The 24,365-nt window shown below is 39.7% G+C and overlaps 1 protein-coding gene across 10 annotated transcripts in view; it reads left to right on the plus strand.

The window, feature by feature from the left end:
• The window catches only part of RABGAP1L (RAB GTPase activating protein 1 like), a 720,977-nt gene that overhangs the window by 675,145 nt on the left and 21,467 nt on the right, over positions 1-24,365 (plus strand). For 7 of the 10 annotated variants that reach the window (XM_055319527.1, XM_055319525.1, XM_055319526.1 and 4 more), the window contains one exon: positions 17,970-18,062. In XM_055319527.1, the coding sequence (XP_055175502.1) occupies positions 17,970-18,062 (93 nt within the window). Of the gene's footprint in view, positions 1-17,969; positions 18,063-18,246; positions 19,722-23,295; positions 24,017-24,365 lie in introns of those variants that run through there. The other 3 variants (XM_055319528.1, XM_055319535.1, XM_055319534.1) reach the window with 3 other exon arrangements.

The raw sequence follows: 24,365 nt of genomic DNA on the forward strand, positions 1-24,365 counted from the left end.
ACTCTGAGCATTAAAGATGATTCAGTTAATTTTTAGAAAGTTAGTTTGATATTACCATTTTTCCAAAATGAGAATTCTCTTATGATTGTCAGATATATATCTATTTTTCAAGTGTTAAGCATTCACTGTGTGTGATGTTTTTACTTTTTTCTTATGTCTTCCCTCCACCCCCTGCCCAAAATTAAAGAAATGAATTTCAATTTACGGAAGAGCATCCAACTGTATAGCATAAGAAGTCTCCCAAATAGTCTCATTCGTATGCACCATTTCAGAAATTGCCCCACAGAGCAGAGGTAATTATTGGCTCTGTCAAACATATCAAGGAAAACTGCCATTTTTAATTGGTTATCACAATCTTCTCATTTAGGTAACAAAAATATCCTATGTTAAGTGGATTTCTATGTCTTTCCACTTATCAGCTCTATGTCATCACATACCTCCTGTAATACCCATACTCAAAGAAAATATATGGGCATAGTCTTCATCTTTCTTATTCTAATACTTTAACGAAATCCACTTGAACCTCAAGGCATTAAGAGTATGCTTAACTGCAAGAATCGACTTAGGCTTCTCCTAAGTATTCAGCTTTGTGTTAAGTTGAAGCCAGTGATGATACCAAGTTTAAATAAGGGTTTTGGTTTTCTGGCTTTTTTGCCTTAACATATCCTAATCAGGAAAATTCATACCCCAGGAAAAGCTCTTTATACCCATATGTGATTTTTAAATGAGTGGTAGAGGCAAATTCTAAAGGAGTTTAAGGAGGGAAGGGATCATTGGGCCTACCTGAAATGACAGGAGAGACTTCCTTTAGAGACTTCTCTTCTGCTTCTCACGGGCCTTCCTTTCCACTTCTCTTGTCACCTTCTTCACGAAGGCCTTTTCTCCTGACCTGTTTTTAAAACTTCCTAAATACCCTTTCAGTTGCCACCTTCCTCCTCATCTTGACCCTGTCCCCTAATTTAGCATAGATACACCATTTCCAGATGAACATTCTCACTGGCTTCTATCCCCTCAACACCTCAGTGACCTCTTACCATTACAGGAACAAGACTTATTTCAAAGATAGCTCTAACGTCAGAGATTCTGTTTCCTAAGCCCTATAAGCTACCAAAACAATCAAAACATTTTTAGCATTTTAGGTTCTCTTTCATCTTCCAAATTGCTTCTCACATCCAGAATGGACCCGAACATCTGTTAAGACCATGTGCCTGATTTTTCTTTCAGAAAATATGGTCACTGAACTAGCTACCACCAAAATAGGTTCATGCTTTCATCAACTGGTGATGACCTAGATCTGATGAACTGGCCTCAGTGCCACCTTTGCAGCGTGCTCTGCAGTTGCCAAGCACCAGGGGCTCTAGCTCCTCACTCAGACAAACAATTGCTTAGCAGGGTTAGCAGGCCCACACTTTTAAGCTCCATGCCTTTGCTTACAGCAGTTTCCTTCTCCTTTCCTGTATGGAATGAGGAAAGAAATAAGCAATAATGAGCTGGTTTTTTCTTTATCTTACTCCTCTCTGTACCTATTATAGTCCTACCTGTTTGTTATATACTCTCAGCAATTTACATTAAAATACTTCTATCAACACAATGTGATAAAACGTGTGTTAAAATACTCTAACCAACAGTGTGATAAACTGTGCATTAGTTTTGGTCTGCACTTTGGACTTGATTAATATTTGAAGCATGTGATATGGGAATACAGTCTAGGGTTAGTTGGTTGCATTGGAAAAAACTATAATCAGGAGGGATCCCTGGGTGGCGCAGCAGTTTGGTGCCTGCCTTTGGCCCAGGGCGCGATCCTGGAGACCCGGGATCGAGTCCCACATTGGGCTCCCGGTGCATGGAGCCTGCTTCTCCCTCTGCCTGTGTCTCTGCCTCTCTCTCTTTCTCTCTCTGTGACTATCATAAATAAATAAAAATTTAAAAAAAGGAAAAAGCTATAATGAGAAGATAACTACTGTGAATTTATCCTACTTATATTTAAATCTACACCAGAGGGTTTTCTAATTAGCCTAAAGGGTGTCAAGTAATTTTAAATTGAATTGGCTAGAAAGACTATTTAGGCCCCTCCAGCATTGCATGGATCTCCTGTAAGACTGGCAAATGAGGCATTGTAACACCTGCAGAATGGCACCTGAGGCAGAGCACTCTGGGCTTGTTTGCCACCTAACAAATGCTTCTTCCTACCTTATAGAAAGGCAGTGGCAGGGAAACTTGTGGCCTTGCTATTGCCCAATCTTTGGAGGCCACTGATACAAAAAAAAAAAAAAAAAAAAAACGGAAGGAGAGAGGGAAGGAAGGAAAAGAATGGTAAGAAAGATCCTGACACTTGTGAATAGTCAATAGCAAAAGCTCCCCCCAGGACAATGCTTATAGGCTAGCTCCTCCTTAAAGTCTGTCCTAAATTTCCTGGTGAGTTTATGAAAACATTCTCCTCTAAACCTTAAGAGCATAAGGCTTCTATTACCAGAATGGCATTGATCAAATTTTAAAGTTTATTGTGAATTTCTTGGTGAAGGGGTTGTATCCTAGCTATCTTTGTGTCCCAGAAGGCATTTGGCATGGTGTCTTGCACAAAGTAGGTATATGTGGAATTAATGAGCACATGTATGCACTTCTCACTTCTGTAAGGAACAGATCTGGCATTGGGTTATGGGGACACCGAGAACTCATATGGGTTCCAGAGCACTAGTAATGAGGTGTCCACAGTTCCTGGAGTCAGTAGTAGCTGTCCATAACTGTACCAGCTCTAGTTAGTCATCCATCCAAAAAGATACATGAGACTGTCATCAACAGCAAAGGAAGGCAGCACCGTCTATGTCATTTCCTTTCAAAAATTCATACCTAAATATATTTCCTGCCAATTCTGACCCTAACAATGGAAAAATTTTAGGAAAATTATTTTTCTTGTGTATCTCTTAGCCACTTTGAGGCAGGATATATGGCAAACCAAGTAGGTAAGAAGGATATAGTGACAGCAGAAGACCAGGGAGAAAAAAAATGAAACGCGCATAAATATAGCATATAGATTTTTAAAACAAAGCAAAATGAAACAATGTTAGTTAGATGGTAGTATAGCATAGTAGTTTGTAGCAAGGGCTTTGGACCTTGGCTGCCTGGATTGGCATGAATCCCTACCTTGCTAGCTGTGTGACTTTGGGCAAGTAAGTTATTTCTCTCTGGGTATCTGTTTTCTTCTCCTTAAAGTGAAGATAATAATAGCACCTACCATGGGGCTCCTGGTTGGCTCAGTCGGTTGAGCATCCAATTCTTTCAGCTGGCTCGGATTGTGATCTCCAGGTCATGAGATCAGCCCCATATCAGGCCCTCCTTGTTCAGCAAGGAGTCTGCTTCCCCTCTCTTTCCTCCTGCCCCCCTCACCATGCTCATGTGCCTGTTTGCATGCATGCTGTCTCTAAAATAAATAAATCTTTAAAAAATAATAGTAATAGCACCTACCTCATAAATATGAGGCTAAAATAGATTAATACATCTAAAGCATATAGCATTTGGTACCTGGCATGTAGGAAGTGCCAGGTAAGTTTGCTATTTCTATAGTGAAATGGCCAAATCATGGCCCTAAAGTCAGAAGAAGGCTAATTTCAGTCTGTTTATGTCAAGTGAATAATCTTCATGCCTTGAATCTCCCACAAATTGGTGCTTACACTTGCATGTGAAACCATATTCTGCCTTAAATTACAGAATTATTTGTAAGCTTCTTAAAAGCAAAGACTCTCTTCTTTGTCTTCCTCTTAGCACCCAGAAGAGTGCTTACATAACAGCTTGGCTTATACAATAGCTCTTTAATAACTATTTTGGGAACTGTAAAGGAGACAGAGCAGGTTGGTCCCTGAGGTTGGTCCCTGGAGGCCCTATTCCTGGGGTTTGGGCCTGTTTACCTCCCATATTTTTTCAGCCTCAACTAGCCTTTTCTCTCCCAATGATGCTTCTACTGGCCTTTGGCCCCTCACACTGGCTGTCTTTCCCAGAGCCAGCTTCATGGTCATGTGGCTTGTCCAATTACACAGGTCCCCACACTTGGTTGCATGTTCCGCCATCTTGAAATTACCGCTTTTTAAACAAGGGGTTTAAAATTTTTATTTTTACTTGGCCTGGCAAAGTACGTAGCCAGTCTCGCTCTTCCCCACCCTGTGCTCCTTATTCTCCCTGTGCTGGGAACGCTGTTTCTCCAACTCTTCACTGGCTAACTGACTCCTCAGCTTAATTGCCATTCCTCAGAGATGTCATCACAATTAGAGCCACATGTGTGACAGTCTCTCCACCTTTACTTTGCCCTCGCAGCATTCACCTTACTTTGTAAGGTCAGTATTGATTTAGACTGTGTGATTATTTCTTTTAAAGACTCTCTCCCCATCAGACTGTGAGCTCCTTTAGGAGACAGACCATGAATTTTTTCCTAGATGGCTATACTTGCTGCATAGTAGGTAGTCAGTAAATATTTGACTGAATAAATGGATGATTTTTTAAAATGCGAAGTAAGGATAAGTTTTCCTTCTCATGGGGTGCCTGGGTGGCTCAATGATTGAGCATCTGCCTTTGGCTCAGGTCATGGTCCCAGGGCCCTGGGATCAAGTTCCACATTGTGTTCCCTGTAGGGAGCCTGCTTCTCTCCCTCTGCCTGTGTCTCTGCCTCTCTCTGTGTGTCTCTCATAAATAAATTAAATCAAATAAATAAATAAATAAATAAATAAATAAATAAATAAATAAATAAATAAATAAATAAAATCTTAAAAAAAACACATTTTCCTTGTCATGTTAAAAGAGTGATGTAAAAATGGCAGTGCAGCCATCATGCAGCGTGATCTTCTGCTGATGCGAAATAAACAGTTTTACTTCCTGTCTTTAAAGGTAGATGAATACAGGAAAAGCTCCCATTTCTCTTTCCCACTCTTTTGTCCTTCTCTATCTGGTATGATAAAATTGAATCTTTCTAAAGACAGAATTAACTCAGATTGTCTTAACATATTAGTCTTGAATTAAATGTCCTACAGCATAAATGTCTACAGCCTTCTGCCTGTTATGAGGACTTTTAGCAAGAGATATATCTTTACTTTCGCTTAAGTGCCAATGACAACTGACATAAAAGTACTCTTTTAGATTTCTTAGCATTCCATGCTGCAAAGGTCAACGTTATTATAAAGAACATAACATTTGATGATAATAAAAAACAGTGTCCTCCTTGGTTCCCCTGTCATTCTTTCTCTCCTGTATCATTGTCTAGTTTTAAATAAGCTTAATTAGCTCGCTTTTGAATGCATAGCTGTATCAGCTTTCTGCGGCCCAGTTTTGGGACTACATCAGGTTAATCTACTCCCTGGAATCAGACCAACACCATCCAACATGTAACTAGATTTAGTGTATTACATACCATCTTACAGCCTTAATTTTTAGCACTTGGTAGTCATTCTGTTATTTTCTAAACACTACAATAAAAATGTTAAGTGGTAAATTTCTAACCAAAAACTTACTCAGTTTTTTAAAAGATTGTATTTATTCACGAGAGACAGAGAGAGAGAGAGAGAGAGAGAGAGAGAGAGAGAGGCAAAGACACAGGCAGAGGAAGAAGCAGCCTCCACGCAGGGAGCCCGATGCAGGACTTGATCCCGGGACTCCAGGATGACGCCCTGGGCCGAAGGCAGGTGCTAAGCCACTGAGCCACCCAGGGATCCCCCCAAAAACTTATTCAGAAATGGAATTTCACTTGCTATATTACAGTGGATGTTGAGCATCTTGCCCTGAAATAAAAGAAATAACAAACATCCGTTTATTATGCCAGCTTAAGATATTATTGCTTCTTAATTTTTACAAAGAGAAAAATAACAAAATTTTCATAATTCAATCTAAAGTTGAGGATATAGTGAGATGAGATTATTCTTACTACTTAGGAGATAAACAAGCAAAATGTCTTTTTTCTCTCTCCTTCCATTGCAAAGAATCTGAGAAAAATAGATTTAAAAACCAGTAGAATGAGTGCTAGTAAACCAGCTGCAGCGTTTACAGTTGCATATGGCTGCAGAAAAGAACCCAACATTTTTTGTACAAATCAGGATGTGAAGCAATAGGAACAGAAGGAAATCTAGAAAATCATACACAGAGAAGAAAGGCATTTTCAGTGAAACTATAGGGCTCACAAAATGTTCCATCTAAGAGCTGCCTGATTCCAGTACCTTAAGGTAATTGGCTTTACACTGTAAATCTCCTGGTATCAATGGTATTAATGCCTCAATACTTGTCTTCAGAGGGCTAGGAAAGAAGGAAAATATATGATTTCAATCTGCCCCTTCTTGAGACTTTAGGAAATTCTATACAGGCTTCTCCCAGAGTTAAATTCCTGGTTCAACCACCCCAGAGTCTGTTTGACCTTCTCTTTTTTCTGGCTTGCCAAAGTTTCAGGGTGTTGGTGTTTATACTTTTTTGAGTTCCAACCTGATAGTTGGTGATACAGCAGATATCTTAGGTTCGTTATCTCCTAGTCAGGAGTTAAAATAGTATCTCCACCATCCTGCAGTTGCATTGCAGCCAGCGGCTGATGAGAAGGACCCCGGGTTTGAGAGCTGTGTGTGCTGGACAGGTGACAGGCAGTGTAGAGGACAGGCATGTAACCCATTGATTTTGATATCAGAAAGCCTGTTGGGCCAGTCATTATTATGGTCCCTTTTCCTTTTTTTTTTTTTTTTTAAGATTTTATTTATTTATTCCTGAGAGACACAGAGAAAGAGAGAGAGAGAGAGAGAGAGAGGCAGAGACGCAGGCAGAGGGAGAAGCAGGCTCCATTCAGGGAGCCCGATGTGGGACTTGATCCCAGGTCTCCCAAGACCACACCCCAGGCCTACAGCGGCGGTAAACCGCTAAGCCACTGGGGCTGCCCTATTATGGTCCCTTTTCATGTTACTTTGTCTTCCTCAGTATACATAATTTTATAGAATGGGTAAAGTAAACCCAACTCAACTTTGTGAGGCTTGAGTAATAAAAAATATGTTAAGTGCTTAACCTAGTACAATGGCATGCATTGTGTGCTCAATAAAAGGAGGTGGTCACAGTGGTTGTGATTTGTGTTAACCCCATTTTAAAAAATAAATAATTAAAGCTCTGAGTAAGAGGTTTAAGTGATTTGCTTCTAAAATTATGTAGCTAGTATTTGCCAGAGAAGAACCTCAAATGCAAGCTTATTTAACCCTAAGCTACCCTAAATATAATATTGAAGAGAAACTCAATTGCTTAAATATTCTTGAAGCAAATGATTTTTCCTTATCTATCTATCTATCTTTAATAGATATCTAATCTATTAAATAGATAATAGATTAGATATCTATTTAAAGTAGGCTCCATACTGGGTGTGGAGGCCAACGTGAAACTTGAACCCACGACCCTGAGATCAAGACCTGAACTGAGATCAAGAATCAGACTCTTAACCAACTGAGCCACCCAGGCACCCCAATTTTTCCCTTTTTACAACTTGTGTCCTTACAGCCAAACTGTTTATATAATAGATTCTTGAGATATTCTAGAACACTAAAAATAGTCCTTCCTGATCTTACAAATTTATTCTCCCCTAAAGTTTATTTATAAGTTGGTTGTTTGAAACACAGAATGGATATTCCCTTAGAAACTGGTGATTATATTCTTAGGCCAGTCCATTAAAAGCCTCTTCAGCCTGCACCCCACTCCCTTAGCACTTGATGTTTTAATTCAGTGGTTTTTAAACAGACAATACAGTATAGCAGAATTGCCTAAGCTTTGTAAAATTAGAGGTGCCTGATCATACCTTAGACCTTTCAATTAGAATCCTGAGGTGAATATGCTGACTCCATCCCAGCAGAAGGAATAGCACGCCCATCCTGAGATAAGTCAGAATATGTGCAGAAGGAAGTAAAAGAAGTCCAGGATGGCTATGGCTATGGTAGAACCTGGTGAGCCTGGGACGCCCGGGTGGCTCAGCGGTTGAGCATCTGCCTTCAGCCCAGGGTGTGATCCTGGGATCCCAGATTGAGTCCTCCGTCGGGCTCCCTGCAAGGAGCCTGCTTCTCTCTCTGCTTGTGTGTCTACCTCTCTCTCTCTATGTCTCTCATGAATAAATAAATAAATCTTTAAAAAGAAAAAGAACCTAGTGAGCCCTAAACTCTTTTCATTATGCATTCCTATCAGTAAAAGCAATTTAAGCACATACTTCCAATATATGTACTTTCATTTTTAAATACATTAATATATACTTTAATAAAATACACACAAAAAATAGACATTTGAAAAATATAAGGTTAAAAAATAGAACTAGAGGGGTACCCAGGTGGCTCAGTGAGTTAAGCACCCAATTCTTGATTTTGGCTCAGGCCATGATCTCAGGGTCCTGGGATCTAGCCCTGCATCAGGCTCCTTTCTCAGGGGTGAGTCTGCTTTTCTGTCTGCCCTTCCCCTTCCCCTTGTGCTTATACTCTTTGTCTCTCAAATAAATAAATAAAATATTTTTAAAAACTAGAAATTCTGATAATTGCCTTTTGCATCTATTTGGATCCTTTCGTATACTTCTTGGGATGGGTGAACCCCATTTTTACAAAATGGAGGCATAGAGAATGAGGGAGGAATAGTAGAGACCAGATCCTATAGGACAAGCAGAGTTATGTCAAGTGTTTCTCTCTCTATCCTAAATGCAACAGGAAGCAATTGAAAAATTTAGGAAGAGGAATGATAAGAGATTTGCATTCTGAAAAAAACATTGCCCTATGGAAAACAAGTTTTGGAGTAGAGCAAGGACAGATACAGAGAGATCATTTTGGAGCTTATTGCAGTGATGGGAGGGGATTATGGCTTGTATTTGGTTGGGGTCAACAGGATTCAAAAGAAGACAAGCAAGGAGACATGAATGATTTCATGGTCCTCAGTGGGGGTAGGGGTCACCTGTGGATTTCTCACTTGAGCATCTGGATAGAAAATGAACAGTGGGAGAACTGGCTGGAGTTAGGCAGTGGGTGATGAGTCCAAATTTAAAATGTCTCCTATGTGAAATATCTAAAAGATGATACCAGGTTAACAGGTGGATAGGTAGGTTGAGCTCAGTAGAAGTCCTGGGCTGGAAATTGTAAAATAGGAATTGTCAAGATATAGATAGTAAAGAAATTACTCCACCTCCAGATATTATTTATTGGTAGGAAAGCTTAAGCACAATACCAAGGAGTTCTAAAAAAGAAAAGTATACAAGATTAGATTCATAGGACTGGAAATGAGGAATTAGAAATGAACAGATAAGCAGTTTCTATCAAATGCCACAGTTTCTTTTTTTTTTAATTTTTATTTATTTATGATAGTCACACAGAGAGAGAGAGAGGCAGAGACACAGGCAGAGGGAGAAGCAGGCTCCATGCACCGGGAGCCCGATGTGGGATCTGATCCCGGGTCTCCAGGATCGCGCCCTGGGCCAAAGGCAGGCGCTAAACCGCTGCGCCACCCAGGGATCCCAAATGCCACAGTTTCTTAAATTTGCTACAGCATTAGGAACAGACAGCATATATTAGAATGTGGTAAAGAAAGTTGAAATAGATATTTCATAAACTTTCATAGATATTTTGATAAGCATACCACATTCAGGAGTGAGCCATGAATATTGGAAAGTGACTCACATCATACAATTATTCATTAATGAGTTCAGGAACCTGTCATGGGTGTGTGCACCATTAGGCTTGAGTAATTGGAAAGCTGAACATGCCAGATGAGATGAATTCAGGAAGAGAACACCTAGTCATTTGATGTCTATAAGCCTACAAGAGAGAAGTACTTTCCTTGTCCCCATGCCCTTAAACCATTCCTTACTAGAATACAACTTGCCAGAGGTGGGGGGGTAGAAGATGGGTGAAATGGGTAAAGGGGGTCACAGGGTACAAACTTAAAGTTATAAAATAAATAAGTCCTTAGGGAAATAATGTACAGCATGGTGGCTGTAGTTAATAATGCTGCATTGCACATTTGAAACTTGCTAAGAGAGTAGATCTTATGAGTTAGAAAAATACTTTTTCTAACTTGACTTATTTGAGATGATCATTTTGCAATGTATACAAATACTGAATCATATCATACACGTGAAACTAATATAAGGTTATATGTCACCTATGCCTCAATAAAAAAGAATACAATTAATCATCATTTATAGGTTCTTATGGTCTCTGAAGTTTTTTCCCCCCTAATCTCATGGGGTAAAATATCATTGACTATGTTCTGCCTCCTCTAGTGCTAAAAGCTTAGAAAGAGTCAGAGTAACTTCTTTTGCTGAACACTGTGAAGAAGATTAAGTGAAGCCTACAACCCCAGATCACCAAGAAACGTCATACCATAGTTGTCTGTTTCTTCTCTAATGATTAATATATTAAATGGGATCATCTATATTCATCCTAAGAAATTATTTGAAGCAAAAAAAATTATTTGAAGTGAGCAAGAACAGTACATAATTTCTAGAACCTTTGGCTTATTAATTTTTTGGGCACTCAGACTCCTGGCCATCAGGAAAATTTTAAATAGATCTTGGCAGCCTTTTTTTTTTTTTAATAGTGATTTACTTTGCCAGCATTTGCATCCATTAATAAATATTTTTGTATCTTTTATTTTTGAAACAGAGAAGCAGACTCATCAAGTTTTAAATAATAGCTCTGACAAGTGACTAGCCCATTGTTATAATTTAGCACAGGAGGGATCCCTGGGTGGCGCAGCGGTTTGGCGACTGCCTTTGGCCCAGGGCGCGATCCTGGAGACCCGGGATCAAATCCCACGTCGGGCTCCCAGTGCATGGAGCCTGCTTCTCCCTCTGCCTGTGTCTCTGCCTCTCTCTCTCTCTGTGTGTGACTATCATAAATAAATAAAAATTTAAAAAAATTTAAAAAAAAATTAGCACAGGAGAAATGCGATTTTTTAATTGGGCAAGAAAGCTTATATACACCAGTCTTAATGAAAATTCTCCTCATGGAGGTGCTCCTCCCCATCCCCCAACAAATTTCTTCTTGCACCTTTATGTACTGATAGCCTTTTATTGCACATATGAAACTATATGGTAATTAGACGTATATTTGGCACTACATCTAGGTTGTCGGCTTCCTCAGGAGCTTTGCCTTAATTGGTCCCAGGCAGTAGAGCAAAGTGGTCAAAGAGGACAGAAGCTAGAGGGAGATGGTGCCCTAGATCCCATTTCTGACTCTGTTTACCAGCTGTATGATCTTGGGAAAGTTGCCTCTCTTCAAGGAGGTTTTCTTATTTGTAAAATCCAAATAATACCTCGCAGAGTTGTTGAGAGGCTTAAATATATAATTTTCTAAATTATAGCCTTAGAAGTGTTAGGGAATTCTTTGACATGCAGGCACTTCGTGTTTCTCTTTGTGCCAATTACTGCTGATCCAAAACAGAACAGAAGGAAGAGGACATCATAATATATGAATGCAGTGCTGAAAACCTCCAGTGCCTGTACTGACAGCACAGCTCAGAGGTTTTCAGCACAAATCCCACTTTTTCTCGAGTGTCTACCCTTCATCCCTTAATGCCTTCCCCTCCCTATTTGTGTTGTGTGGGCATACAAACCATAACGGTGACTGGAGGGCACAACCAACATTTAGTAGGTGACATCATAAATGGGCAAAGGATACTAGGGACTCAGAAATGGGAAGTAGACCCTAATGCAACCCCAGATCATTCCACCCAGAATGCCAGTAATACCCCTACCTTGAGAAACACTAGTCGCTCCTAGATTCTTTTCTCTAGTTAATTTCGAATCCACTTTTCACAATGTTGATGCACTCTTCCATAAAACCAACATATGCCAAGAATCTTGCCGTATACGCTGCAGAGTACAGACCAGGTTGAAAATTCTGCACACATCTATTCAGCTCTCTGTGCCACTCCCCTCTTTCTGTGTATACGTTTCCCTTGTTAATAGAATGGGCATGCTTCCCATTTGTTAATTCAGAATTAGTTCTATTATTCCATTAGTTACAATCCAGAGTTTAGGATCTGTGCTGTTTGAAAAGGCACCTTAAACTCCTTCATGTATAAAGAATCACATATGATAATCAGGAATCCTAACCACATCATGTATGTAAAAGAAGTATGTTTTATTAAAAATAACTAACACAGGGGATCCCTGGGTGGCGCAGCGGTTTGGCGCCTGCCTTTGGCCCAGGGCGCGATCCTGGAGGCCTGGGATCGAATCCCACATCGGGCTCCCGGTGCATGGAGCCTGCTTCTCCCTCTGCCTGTGTCTCTGCCTCTCTCTCTCTCTCTCTTCTCTCTCTCTCTCTCTCTCTCTCTCTGTGACTATCATAAATAAATAAAAATTAAAAAAAAATAACTAACACACATGAAATTCAAGTATTAGCAAGGACTACTCAATGTAATAAAAGTAAAAGTGAGGCAGTAAAACTAGGTGTCGCTATTGAGATAAAGATGGTTAAGTTAATCTAAAATTGATATACAACAAAAATTATGTATATACACAAACGTATTTTCATTCAATCAGAGTCATATGTAAAAACAAGACATGTATGCTTTAGATGAAAAGAAGAGAGGGGTGCCTGGGTGGCTCAGTCGGTTAAGCCTTCAGTTCAGGTCATGAGGTCCTGGGATTGAGCCCCACACTGGGCTCTCTGCTCAGGGGGAACCTGCCTTTCCCTTTACTTTTGCTCCTCCCCCTCCTTGCACTCTCTCTGTCAAATAAATAAATAAAATCTTTAAGAAAAAAACAGAAAAGAAAGAAGAGGGAGAGCATAGGAAAAGAAAGTTGAGCATATTCTTCAGTCTTCTCTCCCACATCTCCAGCTGAGGCTGGTATGATGGCATGATGACAGGTGAGAGAAATAAAGCAAATTAGCAACTATTGCGCTTTCTCCTTCCAAGGTCACTGTGGAGTACTCTCCCACCGCCCCCTTGCCCTTAAGTTCATAAAGCTCTTTTCTATGTATTTCCTGTTAACGGCTGAATAGGACCCACTTTCATCAGTAAATGGCAAGCGACTGCACTGGTGACCAGGACAGGAGTTAATAGAGCCTCCCCAGTGATTTAGTATTATAGCCCAGTGAGGATGAGTGTCAGTGTAATAGATGAAAAAGCCCCCTTGATTTAGTCATGTCCTTCAAACTGCTGCTCGTGGAGTCATTTTAGATCTGAACAGGCATTTTAAAAATGGAATATGATAAAATGCAAGAGAAAATATCAGGAGGCATCGTACAGATCCTTAGCAAAAATAGTACAGTTTAAGAAATGCCACAACTGGTTGCCATTGGTGGTAAGGAGGAGAAGGCAGGAAGGGACTCAATGAATCTACACATTGGCTGGGGTGGAGTTGTTTTTATCTACTGCTTACTGCTATTCTGATATTTGTAACGTAAGAACTGACAGTATACAGTTTATTTTATATTGACGTAATTTGCGATTGGTTGTAAAATGAGGTTACTCTTTCAGCAAGAGCTTTAAGACTTTCAATGAGTTTTGTTTGTAAACATTTGGTAGTTCAGTTGATAGTTATGATTTATAATATGTTGTTGGACTAGTTTCTTATTGTTACCACAACACAAAACTATAAATTTTGAGGCTTTTTAAAAAATATATTTTATTTATTTATTCATGAGAGATACAGAGAGGCAGAGACATATAGGGAGAGGGAGAAGCAGGCTCCCCCCAGGAAGCCTGAGGTGAGACTCTACCCCAGGACTCCAGGATCAGGACCCGAGCCAAAGGCAGACGCTCAACCACTGAGACACCAAGGTGCCCAAATTTAGAGACTTTAAAGACTTTGATAAATTTATTATTTTACAGTTCTGTCGGTGAGAAGTCTAACATGGGTTTCATTAGGCTAAAATCAAGGTGTCAGCATGGCTGCATTCCTTTCTGGAAGGCTCTCCTTGTCTTTTTTAGATTCTAGAGGCTGCCCACATTCCCTTCTTCCTCTGTCTTCAAAGTCAGCAACATAAAATTTATTTGGCTTTTCTGCAACAGTCACATCTCCTCTGACTGAAGTCTGGAAAAGGTCTCCTCTTTTTATGACTCGTAGGATTTCATTGGGCCTACCTAGGAATTCCAAGATCACTTCCCCATCTCAATGTCCTTAACCTCAATCACATCTACAGAATACAATTTGCCTTGGAAGTTAGCATGTTCTGGGCATTAGGATGCAGACATCTTTGGTGGGGAGTCTACCATAATTGTGTATATTGACTCTTGCTTCCAAAATATTTTTCTTGTAAAATAAATTTGTGTAAGAAAGTCAATTGATATAAGGAAAAAAATCATCGAAAAAAAGTATTTGGATATGGCAAAAATAATGAAAATAGCATTCACATGACTTAAAGAATATTGGGAAATACACAGGTCCTGACAGCCCAGAGTACAAGCCAGAGAAACAGTGGTCCCACCCATATTCCAGATCATTCTGCCACAACCAGCTGGCTCAGTCCAATGTTCTTAGCATGTGGGTTCACTTTCCTCATCCTGAAGACAGGAATTGTACCAGACAGACGGTCTCCAAAGGTCCTACATAAATGGTTATATTATGAATTCAAATGTCAGGGTTAAGCATATTGTGAAATAACCAAAATACCATATAATATATCAAACGATTATGGATTCTTTGAGGACGTTTGCTGAATTTAGTCAAATAGGGGGTATTGGACAGGTAGAAGATGGATGGTGGGTGGAAGAAGTCTCCCAAATTAGGTCAACATTTGAAAGGATTGGTGATTTTCCAAGTGCACACTTCTATTAAAAATGTTTAACTTAAGGGGAGAGATGTCTGTAGTACTTTGAGATAATAAGTTGTTTCAATTCTAGTAATTCTTAATGACTTTCTGTTCTTTTAATTAAAACTACATATTAAAGAAGTATTTTATTCCTTTCTGTGCTAAGAAAAATTTTAAGCTCAATAATACATTCCCCAAAATAAAATCAATTTTGTCCTGAAATACAGTTTTAAAAACTGTGATAGTCTATGTTCTTTGATTATCTCATAAATAGCAGTTTCATATCAGCTCACCTTTCTCCTTCCCCCCTCCCCCCCTTTCACTTTGTGCCAATCACAGGTGGATGCTCAATATCACCCCACAGCACAAGATAAATAAGCTTGGAAGGTTTCCTAGCAACATATTGTTCTGGGAACCTGCTCTGTTTCCCTGAACAAGATGAAGCCAAACATCCTAGAATCTCAGCCAGATGGGAAAGGATTAGCTTATTGAGGGTGTTTAATGCATTCTTTTAAAATTTCACATTAAAATGAACCTCTTAACATAAGTAGCAAGATTGACTTTTAAAAGGACACTTTTTACATGAAAAAAAATTCTATAATACTTTGAATTTTAAAAATATGATTTTAGAAGATATTCTCTAGAAGCAAGCCTACAATGTGTAATCCAGCCATTGGTAGGTGAATAGATCCATTTTAGAAACCATGTAGAAAATACTTCCACATGGGACTGATGTTCAGACTGGTCCCCACTAGTTCCCGTGTTCAGGTGCAGAAATACGGACGTACTTCCCATCTTGTGGGTAAATGGCTGCAGGAGGAGCCCCCCCCCCATCCCACTCTCCCTTGATCCTGCTCCTAGGATGCCTTAGAAACACCTGTCCCTGCTGAAAACTGAGACTTCTTCCCCTTTTCCTCAGCTCCAGGGCTACTTCTGTGCCAAGGACTTGCTACTTCATCTTAAGAGTCTTTTGGTTTTTGGAGTATAGTAATACATACAGAAAAAAAAGCAGCTAGAGGAAATTGAGGCCCCCTATTAAAGCTCAGAGGAGGGGGCACCAGGGTGGCTCAGTCGGTTAAGCGTCTGCCTTCAGCTCAGGTTATGATCCCAGGTCTGGGGCTTGAGCCCTTGAGCCCCCTGCTCAGCGGGGAGCCTTCTTCTCCCTCTCCCTCTGTTGCTCCCCCTGCTTATGCTCTGTCTCTCACAAATAAATAAATAAAATATTTTTTAAGAATTAAAAAAAAATAAAGTCTAGAAGAAATAATGTTGTTGCTGCTGTTTTGTTGGTACATGATCAGGTATATTTTCCTGGTTTATCTGATCATCTTGAGGCCAAAAGTCAGGAGTTGGTGCTTCCCTGCTGTTTGCATTCTGGCTCAGCACGGTGTACTCTCGAAGGTCTCTGGAGATGAAGTAAGAAAAAATGAGTTTCTCATGACAGTATTCAGCAGTGGTTTTGCAATTCAGTTCCACCCTGAAAAATGTCCTTAACTTCTTGTTTCACTGGGGAAACTCCCCCCATCAGCCAGGAGGATATTGTCACTCTGTGGTTGTTGAATGATTTTTACTGTCTCAAGTTTGGACTGAGTTTGTGAAACCTCCCAGTTGTGGTGAGAAACAGGTAATTCCAGTACTTGGGAGTGCTCCTGGATGTAAGAGCAGAGGGATTAGAATACAGAGGGGCAAGACCCATGGCATCTTTGCTTTTTATTTAACAAGCTCTCTGGCCAGATTCTAACATATATTGCATGTTTTCTAAATACCGTATCTTGAACTCGACAAGAAACCATCTGCTGTGAGCCTCCTGTGGGCCAACGACTTATCGTGACGACAGTTACTAAGGAGCATCATCAACACATCATCTTCGCCTTCCAGTCCCTGAGAATCCAGCAAAATAACACATCTGTTGTCTTTTTTAAAATTAGATAATTTTTTCCCTTGTTTCAAGTCACTTATTCTAGCACCTGAACATTAAAGATTTTGATGTTGAAAGGAATTATATAATTTTGATTGGCCAAGGAAGGCCTAAAAGTAGGCTTAATCTGTTATATGGAACATAGATGAAAGCATATTAATTTTATTGAATACCTTAAAAAAATTTCCAGGAACCAGGTAATATTTTAGATACTTGGCCTGCATTACAGCGTTTAATTTTCCTGACAGCCGTTACGAAGCAGAAATTTGTTTGCCTGCTGCTATATAGATGACAAAACTCAGGCTAAGAGAAGTTAAATACTGATTGCTAAGAGGTTTCATAATTAATAATAAAAGAAAAAATAGGCATTCAGACCCTGGTCTATCTAGGGCCAAATAAAATGACCTGTATTCTGTGTTATGCTTATGTGATTATTTTTAGTATTATAAGTCCTAGTCTTTTTTCAGAAAACAGTAGACTACTGTCTTTGAAAGATGACACAATTTAGTAAGAAATAGATGAGTTGTTTAGATGATTTTCTATTATCTCATACAGCACAACGATTCTGTTATTTATTGGGAGTTTTCAGTGACAGACCTTATTCTCCCTGATGCAATATATTAACTATTTAGAAATATTTCATGTTACTCACTTTTTTTATTTTTATAAAATAATTTTCCTTTTCAACATGGTAGAGGCTACAAATGAATTTTACCAAAAAGTGGTTAGAATTAACCACTGGCAAATACATTTACAAGGAACAGTTATGACATAACAATGTTGCAGAACAGAAATGGACATTTGCAAATAAAGTTTAGTTTATTTACAACACAGCCACTCTCGCTTGCTTATGTATTACTTACAGCAGTGTTTCTGCAATGACAACAGAGTGGAGTGGTTGTGACCTAGACCATGTGGCCCAGCCTAAAATGTACTATCGAGGCCTTGACAGAAAATGTTTCCAGACCTATGCTCTTGGATCTATACTGCCCCCCCTCCGCCCCTACTTTGAGTTGGGTGTGTGCCATTAGAATACCAGAGACTTAAATTAGGAAACATACCAGGAAATGTTTTCCTGGGGTGCCTGGGTGGCTCAGTGGTTTAGCACTTGCCTTCAGCCCAGGGTGTGATCCTGGCATCCCAGAATCAAGTCCCACATCGGGCTTCTTGCAAGGAGCTTCCTTCTCCCTCTGCCGGTGTCTCTGCCTCTGTGTGTGTGTGTCTCTCATGAATAAATAAATGAAATCTTTTTTTTTCTTTTTTTTTTTTTAAAGGAAATGTTTTCCTACATCATGTCCTTATCTAACATGCTTTTCTTCTAATCCCTGTAGGTACCAACCAAGAAACTGAAGAAATATGAGAAAGAATACCAGACAATGCGAGAGAGTCAGCTGCAGCAGGAAGACCCAATGGATAGATACAAGGTATGAGAGGCCTGGGTCACCCATGAGAGCAGAGTGCCTTCTTCCCTAAAGTAGGAGTAGTGGCAAGTTCCCCTCCCTCTGTTCCTTCTTGATTTAGATGCACTCTGGCCATGATAAATGTCCAGGTATGTTTTCATTTCAGGAAACTCTTGAGTAGCCAACCATAATATTTCTTTTCTTTCAGTTTGTATATTTGTAGGTAACTCCACCTGTTGCATTTATACTTGGAATCTTCATAAGAAGCTGAGAGAAAGAGAGGGAAAAAGAAAGAGAGAAAGTGGCTATCGACTACTTTCAAAAATGAGAAAACAAGTGGCACAGTACTGTGTTAGCTGTGCATGGTCACATCCACAAAGACTTTTAGAAGGTGAATTGTTCCCAGCTTGGCACAAGAATGTTTCAGACTTTCCTCTGTCTGTAGCAACTGTCAAAAATACAAACTCATTTGGAAGGAAAAATAAAACCCACAAAGGTTAATGGAGCACAGTAATGGTGTTTGTCGCAACATTTATTTCCACAAATCTGAGTAACAGTGACATCTCATTATAGTACAGTCCCAGAATCAAGGCTGATTTCAGTTGAATATCTTAGTTAGTTGTAGTATTTTTTAAAAATTGGGCCCCTCTCATCGATAGAGCTCTTCAATGGTAATTAGCAACACTATTCCCATGAAGCAATGTTGGGGAAACACTGATTTCAAACTTACTGTTTTCCAGCTGACATATTGTCTCTCTTGAACATGTTTTAATTCCTCAGATTCCTACAGATGGTTCCCTCCCTTTTCATGTCAGTAACACTGGGATAACAGAGTATTGTAATTTTCACACTGAGCACCACCAATGCCAAAATATGCTGCCAAAAAAAAGTACTGGGGCGCAATTATTAATTTAATCACCCACAGTGGGCAGACTTCCACTTTTGTAACTGTAGTTGCCTTTATGTGGTCAGAGAAATCAACAAGGGCCGCTGTAGCCACAGTACCTCTTGTCTCTGTTGTGGGCTGAGTGACATGGGAGGCTCCCAGAGGGGCATGGCAGGAGTACATGGATTTTGTAGTCAGAACCGAGTTCAAATACTGGCTTTCCAAGAAAAAAAAACACAGGATTTGTTATCCACATTGAGGGGTTTTAATACCTATCCCATTGTTCAGCATCTTGGCTAGTTATTGAACCTCTTCCTCATCTGTGAAACACGTAGTAGCATACACATTTCCTTGAAGGACTTTTGCAAAGATGAGGGATGTTGTGTGGTAGTACCTAGCACATAGTTGGTGTTCAGTAATTGGTTGTTATTAGCCTTATTAGACCTACTGCCTCCAAGTACCTCGATATTACTAAAGTAATATCCCCTCACATGAATCTGTACTCCCAGTCCCTCGCTTATCTTCTCCATATATCTCCCAAGCATTGTTGCCCGATAATCCGACATCAGTATGTTTCTCCCTGTGTTCATAGAACTGGCTAAAGGACTGTCAGTAAGATCCCACATACTGCTGTGGTAGGTAACCATTAACCCATAAACTACTCACAGAATAAGGTTTGAAGCTGATTTCCACCACCACCACCCCTCAATAAAATTAATTTTAATATAGCTTACATAGCATGCTGCTTTAGAAAGGCCTGAAGCAGTCATTATAAATTTTTAAAAAAAATTTTTTTTTAATTTATTTATGATAGTCACAGAGAGAGAGAGAGGCAGAGACACAGGCAGAGGGAGAAGCAGGCTCCATGCACCGGGAGCCCGACATGGGATTCAATCCCGGGTCTCCAGGATCGCGCCCTGGGCCAAAGGCAGGCACTAAACCGCTGCACCACCCAGGGATCCCATAAAATATTTTTAAGGATTTAAAATGAAGCCCTCCTACTGCTTATACTATCATTGTAATTTTCTTAGTTGCCATCATTACAAATAAAATCTGGGAAGAGTGCTTTAAAAACAGAAGAGAAGGAAACGAAAGACTAAAATTGCATATTTAAAATCAGTCTGGGACTGAACTTCATACTGTTTCTTAAATCCTTTTCGTATCAAAGTAGATATGTATAAGCAGTGCAGTGCATATTATTTTTTTTTTTAGTGCATATTATTTTTTAAAGAGTACTTATCACACGCAAGACTTTCAGTGTGTGCACATTTTACTGAGAGACCAAACTAGAATTAAACTTTTTTTTTTATTCTGAAAGCAGATACTACTTTTAACTTATGATATTCTCTATAACTCTTTCTTTTGTATTATTATTATTATTATTAAAGTTTAATTTATTTATTTATTCACGAGACACACAGAGAGGCAGAGACAGAGGCAGAGGGAGAAGCAGGCCTCCCACTGGGAGCCCCTTGCTCCCGAATCCCAGGATCATGCCCCAAGTGGAAGGCAAACGCCCAATCGCTGAGCCACCCAGGTGGCTATTATATTTATATTTTGTGTTATCATAATAGCTTGTTAATACATGTAACTAATATTTCTATACCCTTTTAATAACATTTAGATATTTATATTGGCGATACACTTGGTGAAGTTATGGTCCTCAAATTATAATTACATTTTCAAGGTGACAGTTGACAACATGGTTTTCAGCCATCAATAGATTTGTTCTTTCAGATATTCAACATCCAGTTTAAGAAGCTAATTATAATTACCTTAAAGTAGGAGAGTGTTCTAAGAAATACCTTTTAGCCTCTTCTAAATTTAATCCTGTCAAGAATAAGATCTATGTTCCTGGAATGAGCACTTTATAATTTATAGATCTTGGACTGGGAAGCCAGTTGTCTAAATTCTTAAGAATTACTTGGGAAGGGGGATCCCTGGGTGGCTCAGTGGTTGTGCGTCTGCCTTAGGCTCAGGGTGTGATCCCAGGGTCCTGGGGTGGAGTCCTGAATCGGGCTCCCTGCAGGGAGCCTGCTTTGCCCTCTGCCTGTGTCTCTGCCTCTCTCTCTGTGTCTCTCATGAAGAAATAAATAAAATCTTAAAAAAAAAAAAACAAACCTATTTGCACAGATGTGGGGTAAGCCTTAAAAAGCACACCTAATTAAATTAATTTAGTGAGTCTTCCAAAGCATAATGAAGATTATGTTATTACCTGTTCTAGATGGGCAAATCCTAGAAAGAATCAGGAATGCTTAAACTCTCTTGAGTTTGTGACACAGACAGCATTATACATCATTTCTAATTGAAGTATCTTATCAATGTTTAGTATAATTAAATTTAGAATGTTTAATTTCTTCCATGAGGCTAGAAATAGGAATTCTCTTATCAAAGTGTAATTCAAACAGGAAGAAATAATTACTCTAAGTTTACAAAAAGTTTGTCTTCTACATACTAATTTTTGTAGAGTAGTTAGTTGTTCCTACACATAATTTAAAATTAAGCTATTTAGGGATCCCTGGGTGGCGCAGTGGTTTGGCGCCTGCCTTTGGCCCAGGGCGCGATCCTGGAGACCCGGGATCGAATCCCACGTCGGGCTCCCGGTGCATGGAGCCTGCTTCTCCCTCTGCCTATGTCTCTGCCTCTCTCTCCCTCTGTGTGATTATCATAAATAAATAAAAATTTAAAAAAAAAAAAAAAAAAAAAAAAAAAAAAAAATAAAATTAAGCTATTTAATTAGACATACCAAAAACAATAAAAAATATTTGAAGTAAAGCTTAATTGGACTTGTATTATTTGCCATCCTTCCATAGCTAATGAAATAACTTAGACCAGTTATCACATTTTGTTTCTAACTTGTCAAGGGAAAGAAGTTTAAATTTTGCTAAACTTCTTACCTGGAAAAAAAAAAGGACTTCCGTTTTTTCTTACTGTGTGGTGCCTTTCCATACTCAGGAAGTCAAGATAAGTGAATCCATCTTTGAAAAGTGTTTTTCTACCAATGAAAAGAAACTTGCATTTTATTAATTTTCCTCATCACGGAGACTGTCATTGGTTTTTGGAAGTATTTATGTTTATGAAATAATGTGCTTTTAATGAATTGTAATAGTCAAGAACATGGTTTCTATCTGCCTGTGATAACTTTGTGATAGACTTCAGAAGGCTGCCACTCTTTTTGAGCATGAATAATCCAAAGCATTCACTGTTGTAGGATGGTGGAAATTGCAAGCCTCAGCAATATTGAGGAATCTTGAGCAAATTTGCTAAGGAGCCGGTGGTTTCTGAAGATGCCTGTTCACTGATTGAGTTATACTTAACGTTTGAGAGAGGTGTACATGTTACGCATATTAAGAATTTCTAAGTTAGTTTATTGATGATCTTCAGAATTCTCCAAGAAGTTTATTCCATTTTTTGTAAGTTTTGCTTCCTGTTAAAGTAGTATTACTGAGAAAATTATGTCACACTAACATGTTTTGACATTATCTGTAACCCGTTTGCTTTCTTAAAAGTTGATTTGTATACTAGAGCAGGGACCTGCAAACTACGGCATGTGGGACAAATCGTTGCACTGCCTGTTTTTGTAAATAAAGTTTTATTGGAACACAGCCACAACCATTGTTTACTTATCATCACCTAGGACTGCTTTTACACAACAGTGGCAGAGTTTGAGTAGTCTCAACAAAGACCGTATGGTCTGCAAAGCCTAAAATACTCAGTGTCTGGCCATTTACTTTTAAAGTTTGTTGACCCCTGTGCTAGAGAATAATCTAAGACTATTTTTTAAATGCTAGAAGAACTGCAGTCTGGTTTGCCAACTGCCAGTTAGTTATTACTGACAAGAGTTTGTTTTTAGTTTGACATTTAAATTTTTAAAAATTTCTACCAGAAAGATAAAATTGGATATGTTGGGTAAAGGAAGAGCTTAAAGTAATTTCAAATATCCAGATTTTTCTCTCTCAAATCTTCATTTTCAGACAATGTAGACATTTAAACATTTCATCTGTAGGCATTTGTCTTTGAATGTCAGAAAACTGCTGAAATTTGATGATAATTATCAACTCTCTTAAAAGAATTACCCAAACGAAAATATGCGACAGATGAGTGTGTTGTTGCTAATAAAACAGTCTTTTAGGAAAACATTTTCTCCTGACCCTTAAATGTCTTTAAGAACCATGTGCCAAGGGATCCCTGGGTGGCGCAGCGGTTTGGCGCCTGCCTTTGGCCCAGGGCGCGATCCTGGAGACCTGGGATCGAATCCCACGTCAGGCTCCCGGTGCATGGAGCCTGCTTGTCCCTCTGCCTGTATCTCTGACTCTCTCTCTCTCTCTCTCTCTCTCTGTGACTATCATAAATAAAAAAATTAAAAAAAAAAAAACCATGTGCCAAGAATTCATTATAGCTGTAGATGACACACCCCAAAGGCTGAGCTAGAGTTTCTGAAGCTGCCTCCTCCCTCATCATTTTTTCCTTTTTGGCATATATTCTTCCGAATGCCAGTTCACATTTCTCTGGTTTCTCATCATGGAGTAAATGACGTTTGTCAACCCTTGTACTGCTTCACCCACACTCCAGCCCTCAGACGCACAGGACAGCTGGAAGCATTCCCCTGCCCAGCAATTTTCATTCTATTGCCTAAAAACGAACTGTTTTGCAAGATCTCCAACCTCGTCATATAAGGAAGTCCCTTCCCCCCCAGCTGACATAACAACAGTGTAAACAGCTCACACCGTAGTTGCCAATAGTTCACGTACAGCATTTCCATCAGCCACGCAGACTGCAAAGGGCAGTGTGGAGAGGGAGGAGTTTAAGTGTTAACTAGTCTTCCTGAGTTGAGACTTGCTCCCTGGCTGCCTCAAGTATACTTTCTTCCAGAGACTGTTTGCCGACATGGAGAGGACTTAAGAGTGAATGACACTCCAGGAAAAACCAAATAGCAAAACAGCAGTAACAAGCGTCTGCTTTGGTTATTGTTTCATAACTGTATTAGTAGGTGTGCGATTTCATTGGATATTCTGTTTTGTTTTGTTTTTTTTTTTCAATTGTCTTTGTACCTATGATTGAAAACGGTAGTTGGTCTATGACTTTTGAGGAGGTAAGTTATTCATCTGTGTCTGTCTGTGATACCGGCGTCTGTCTGTCTGAAAAAAAATGCAGTATCCTCCTCCCAAAAGTTACTAACCCAGCTCTCGGGGCGCGCAGCTCCTGTGCCAGCGGGAGGGACTCTGGGGAAAGGTGTGGTCTGCTCTTCGTCCAGGGCTGTCGGCTGTGTGACATGAGGGGTGTTTGGCCCGGCGCAGTGGGCGCCTCGGGGGCGATGGAAGCAGCGTCTCCTGCGGTCCTTTCGGAGAGGGTCGGAGGCCGGCTGCCTGGTGTTGGCAGGCTCGGAGCAGCCGGGCACACCTGCGTGTGCAAACCGTGGCACGCGGCTGCCTCTGCACGCA

Source organism: Nyctereutes procyonoides, unplaced genomic scaffold (assembly GCF_905146905.1).
Source record: "Nyctereutes procyonoides isolate TBG_1078 unplaced genomic scaffold, NYPRO_anot_genome, whole genome shotgun sequence".
NCBI lineage: Eukaryota > Metazoa > Chordata > Mammalia > Carnivora > Canidae > Nyctereutes > Nyctereutes procyonoides.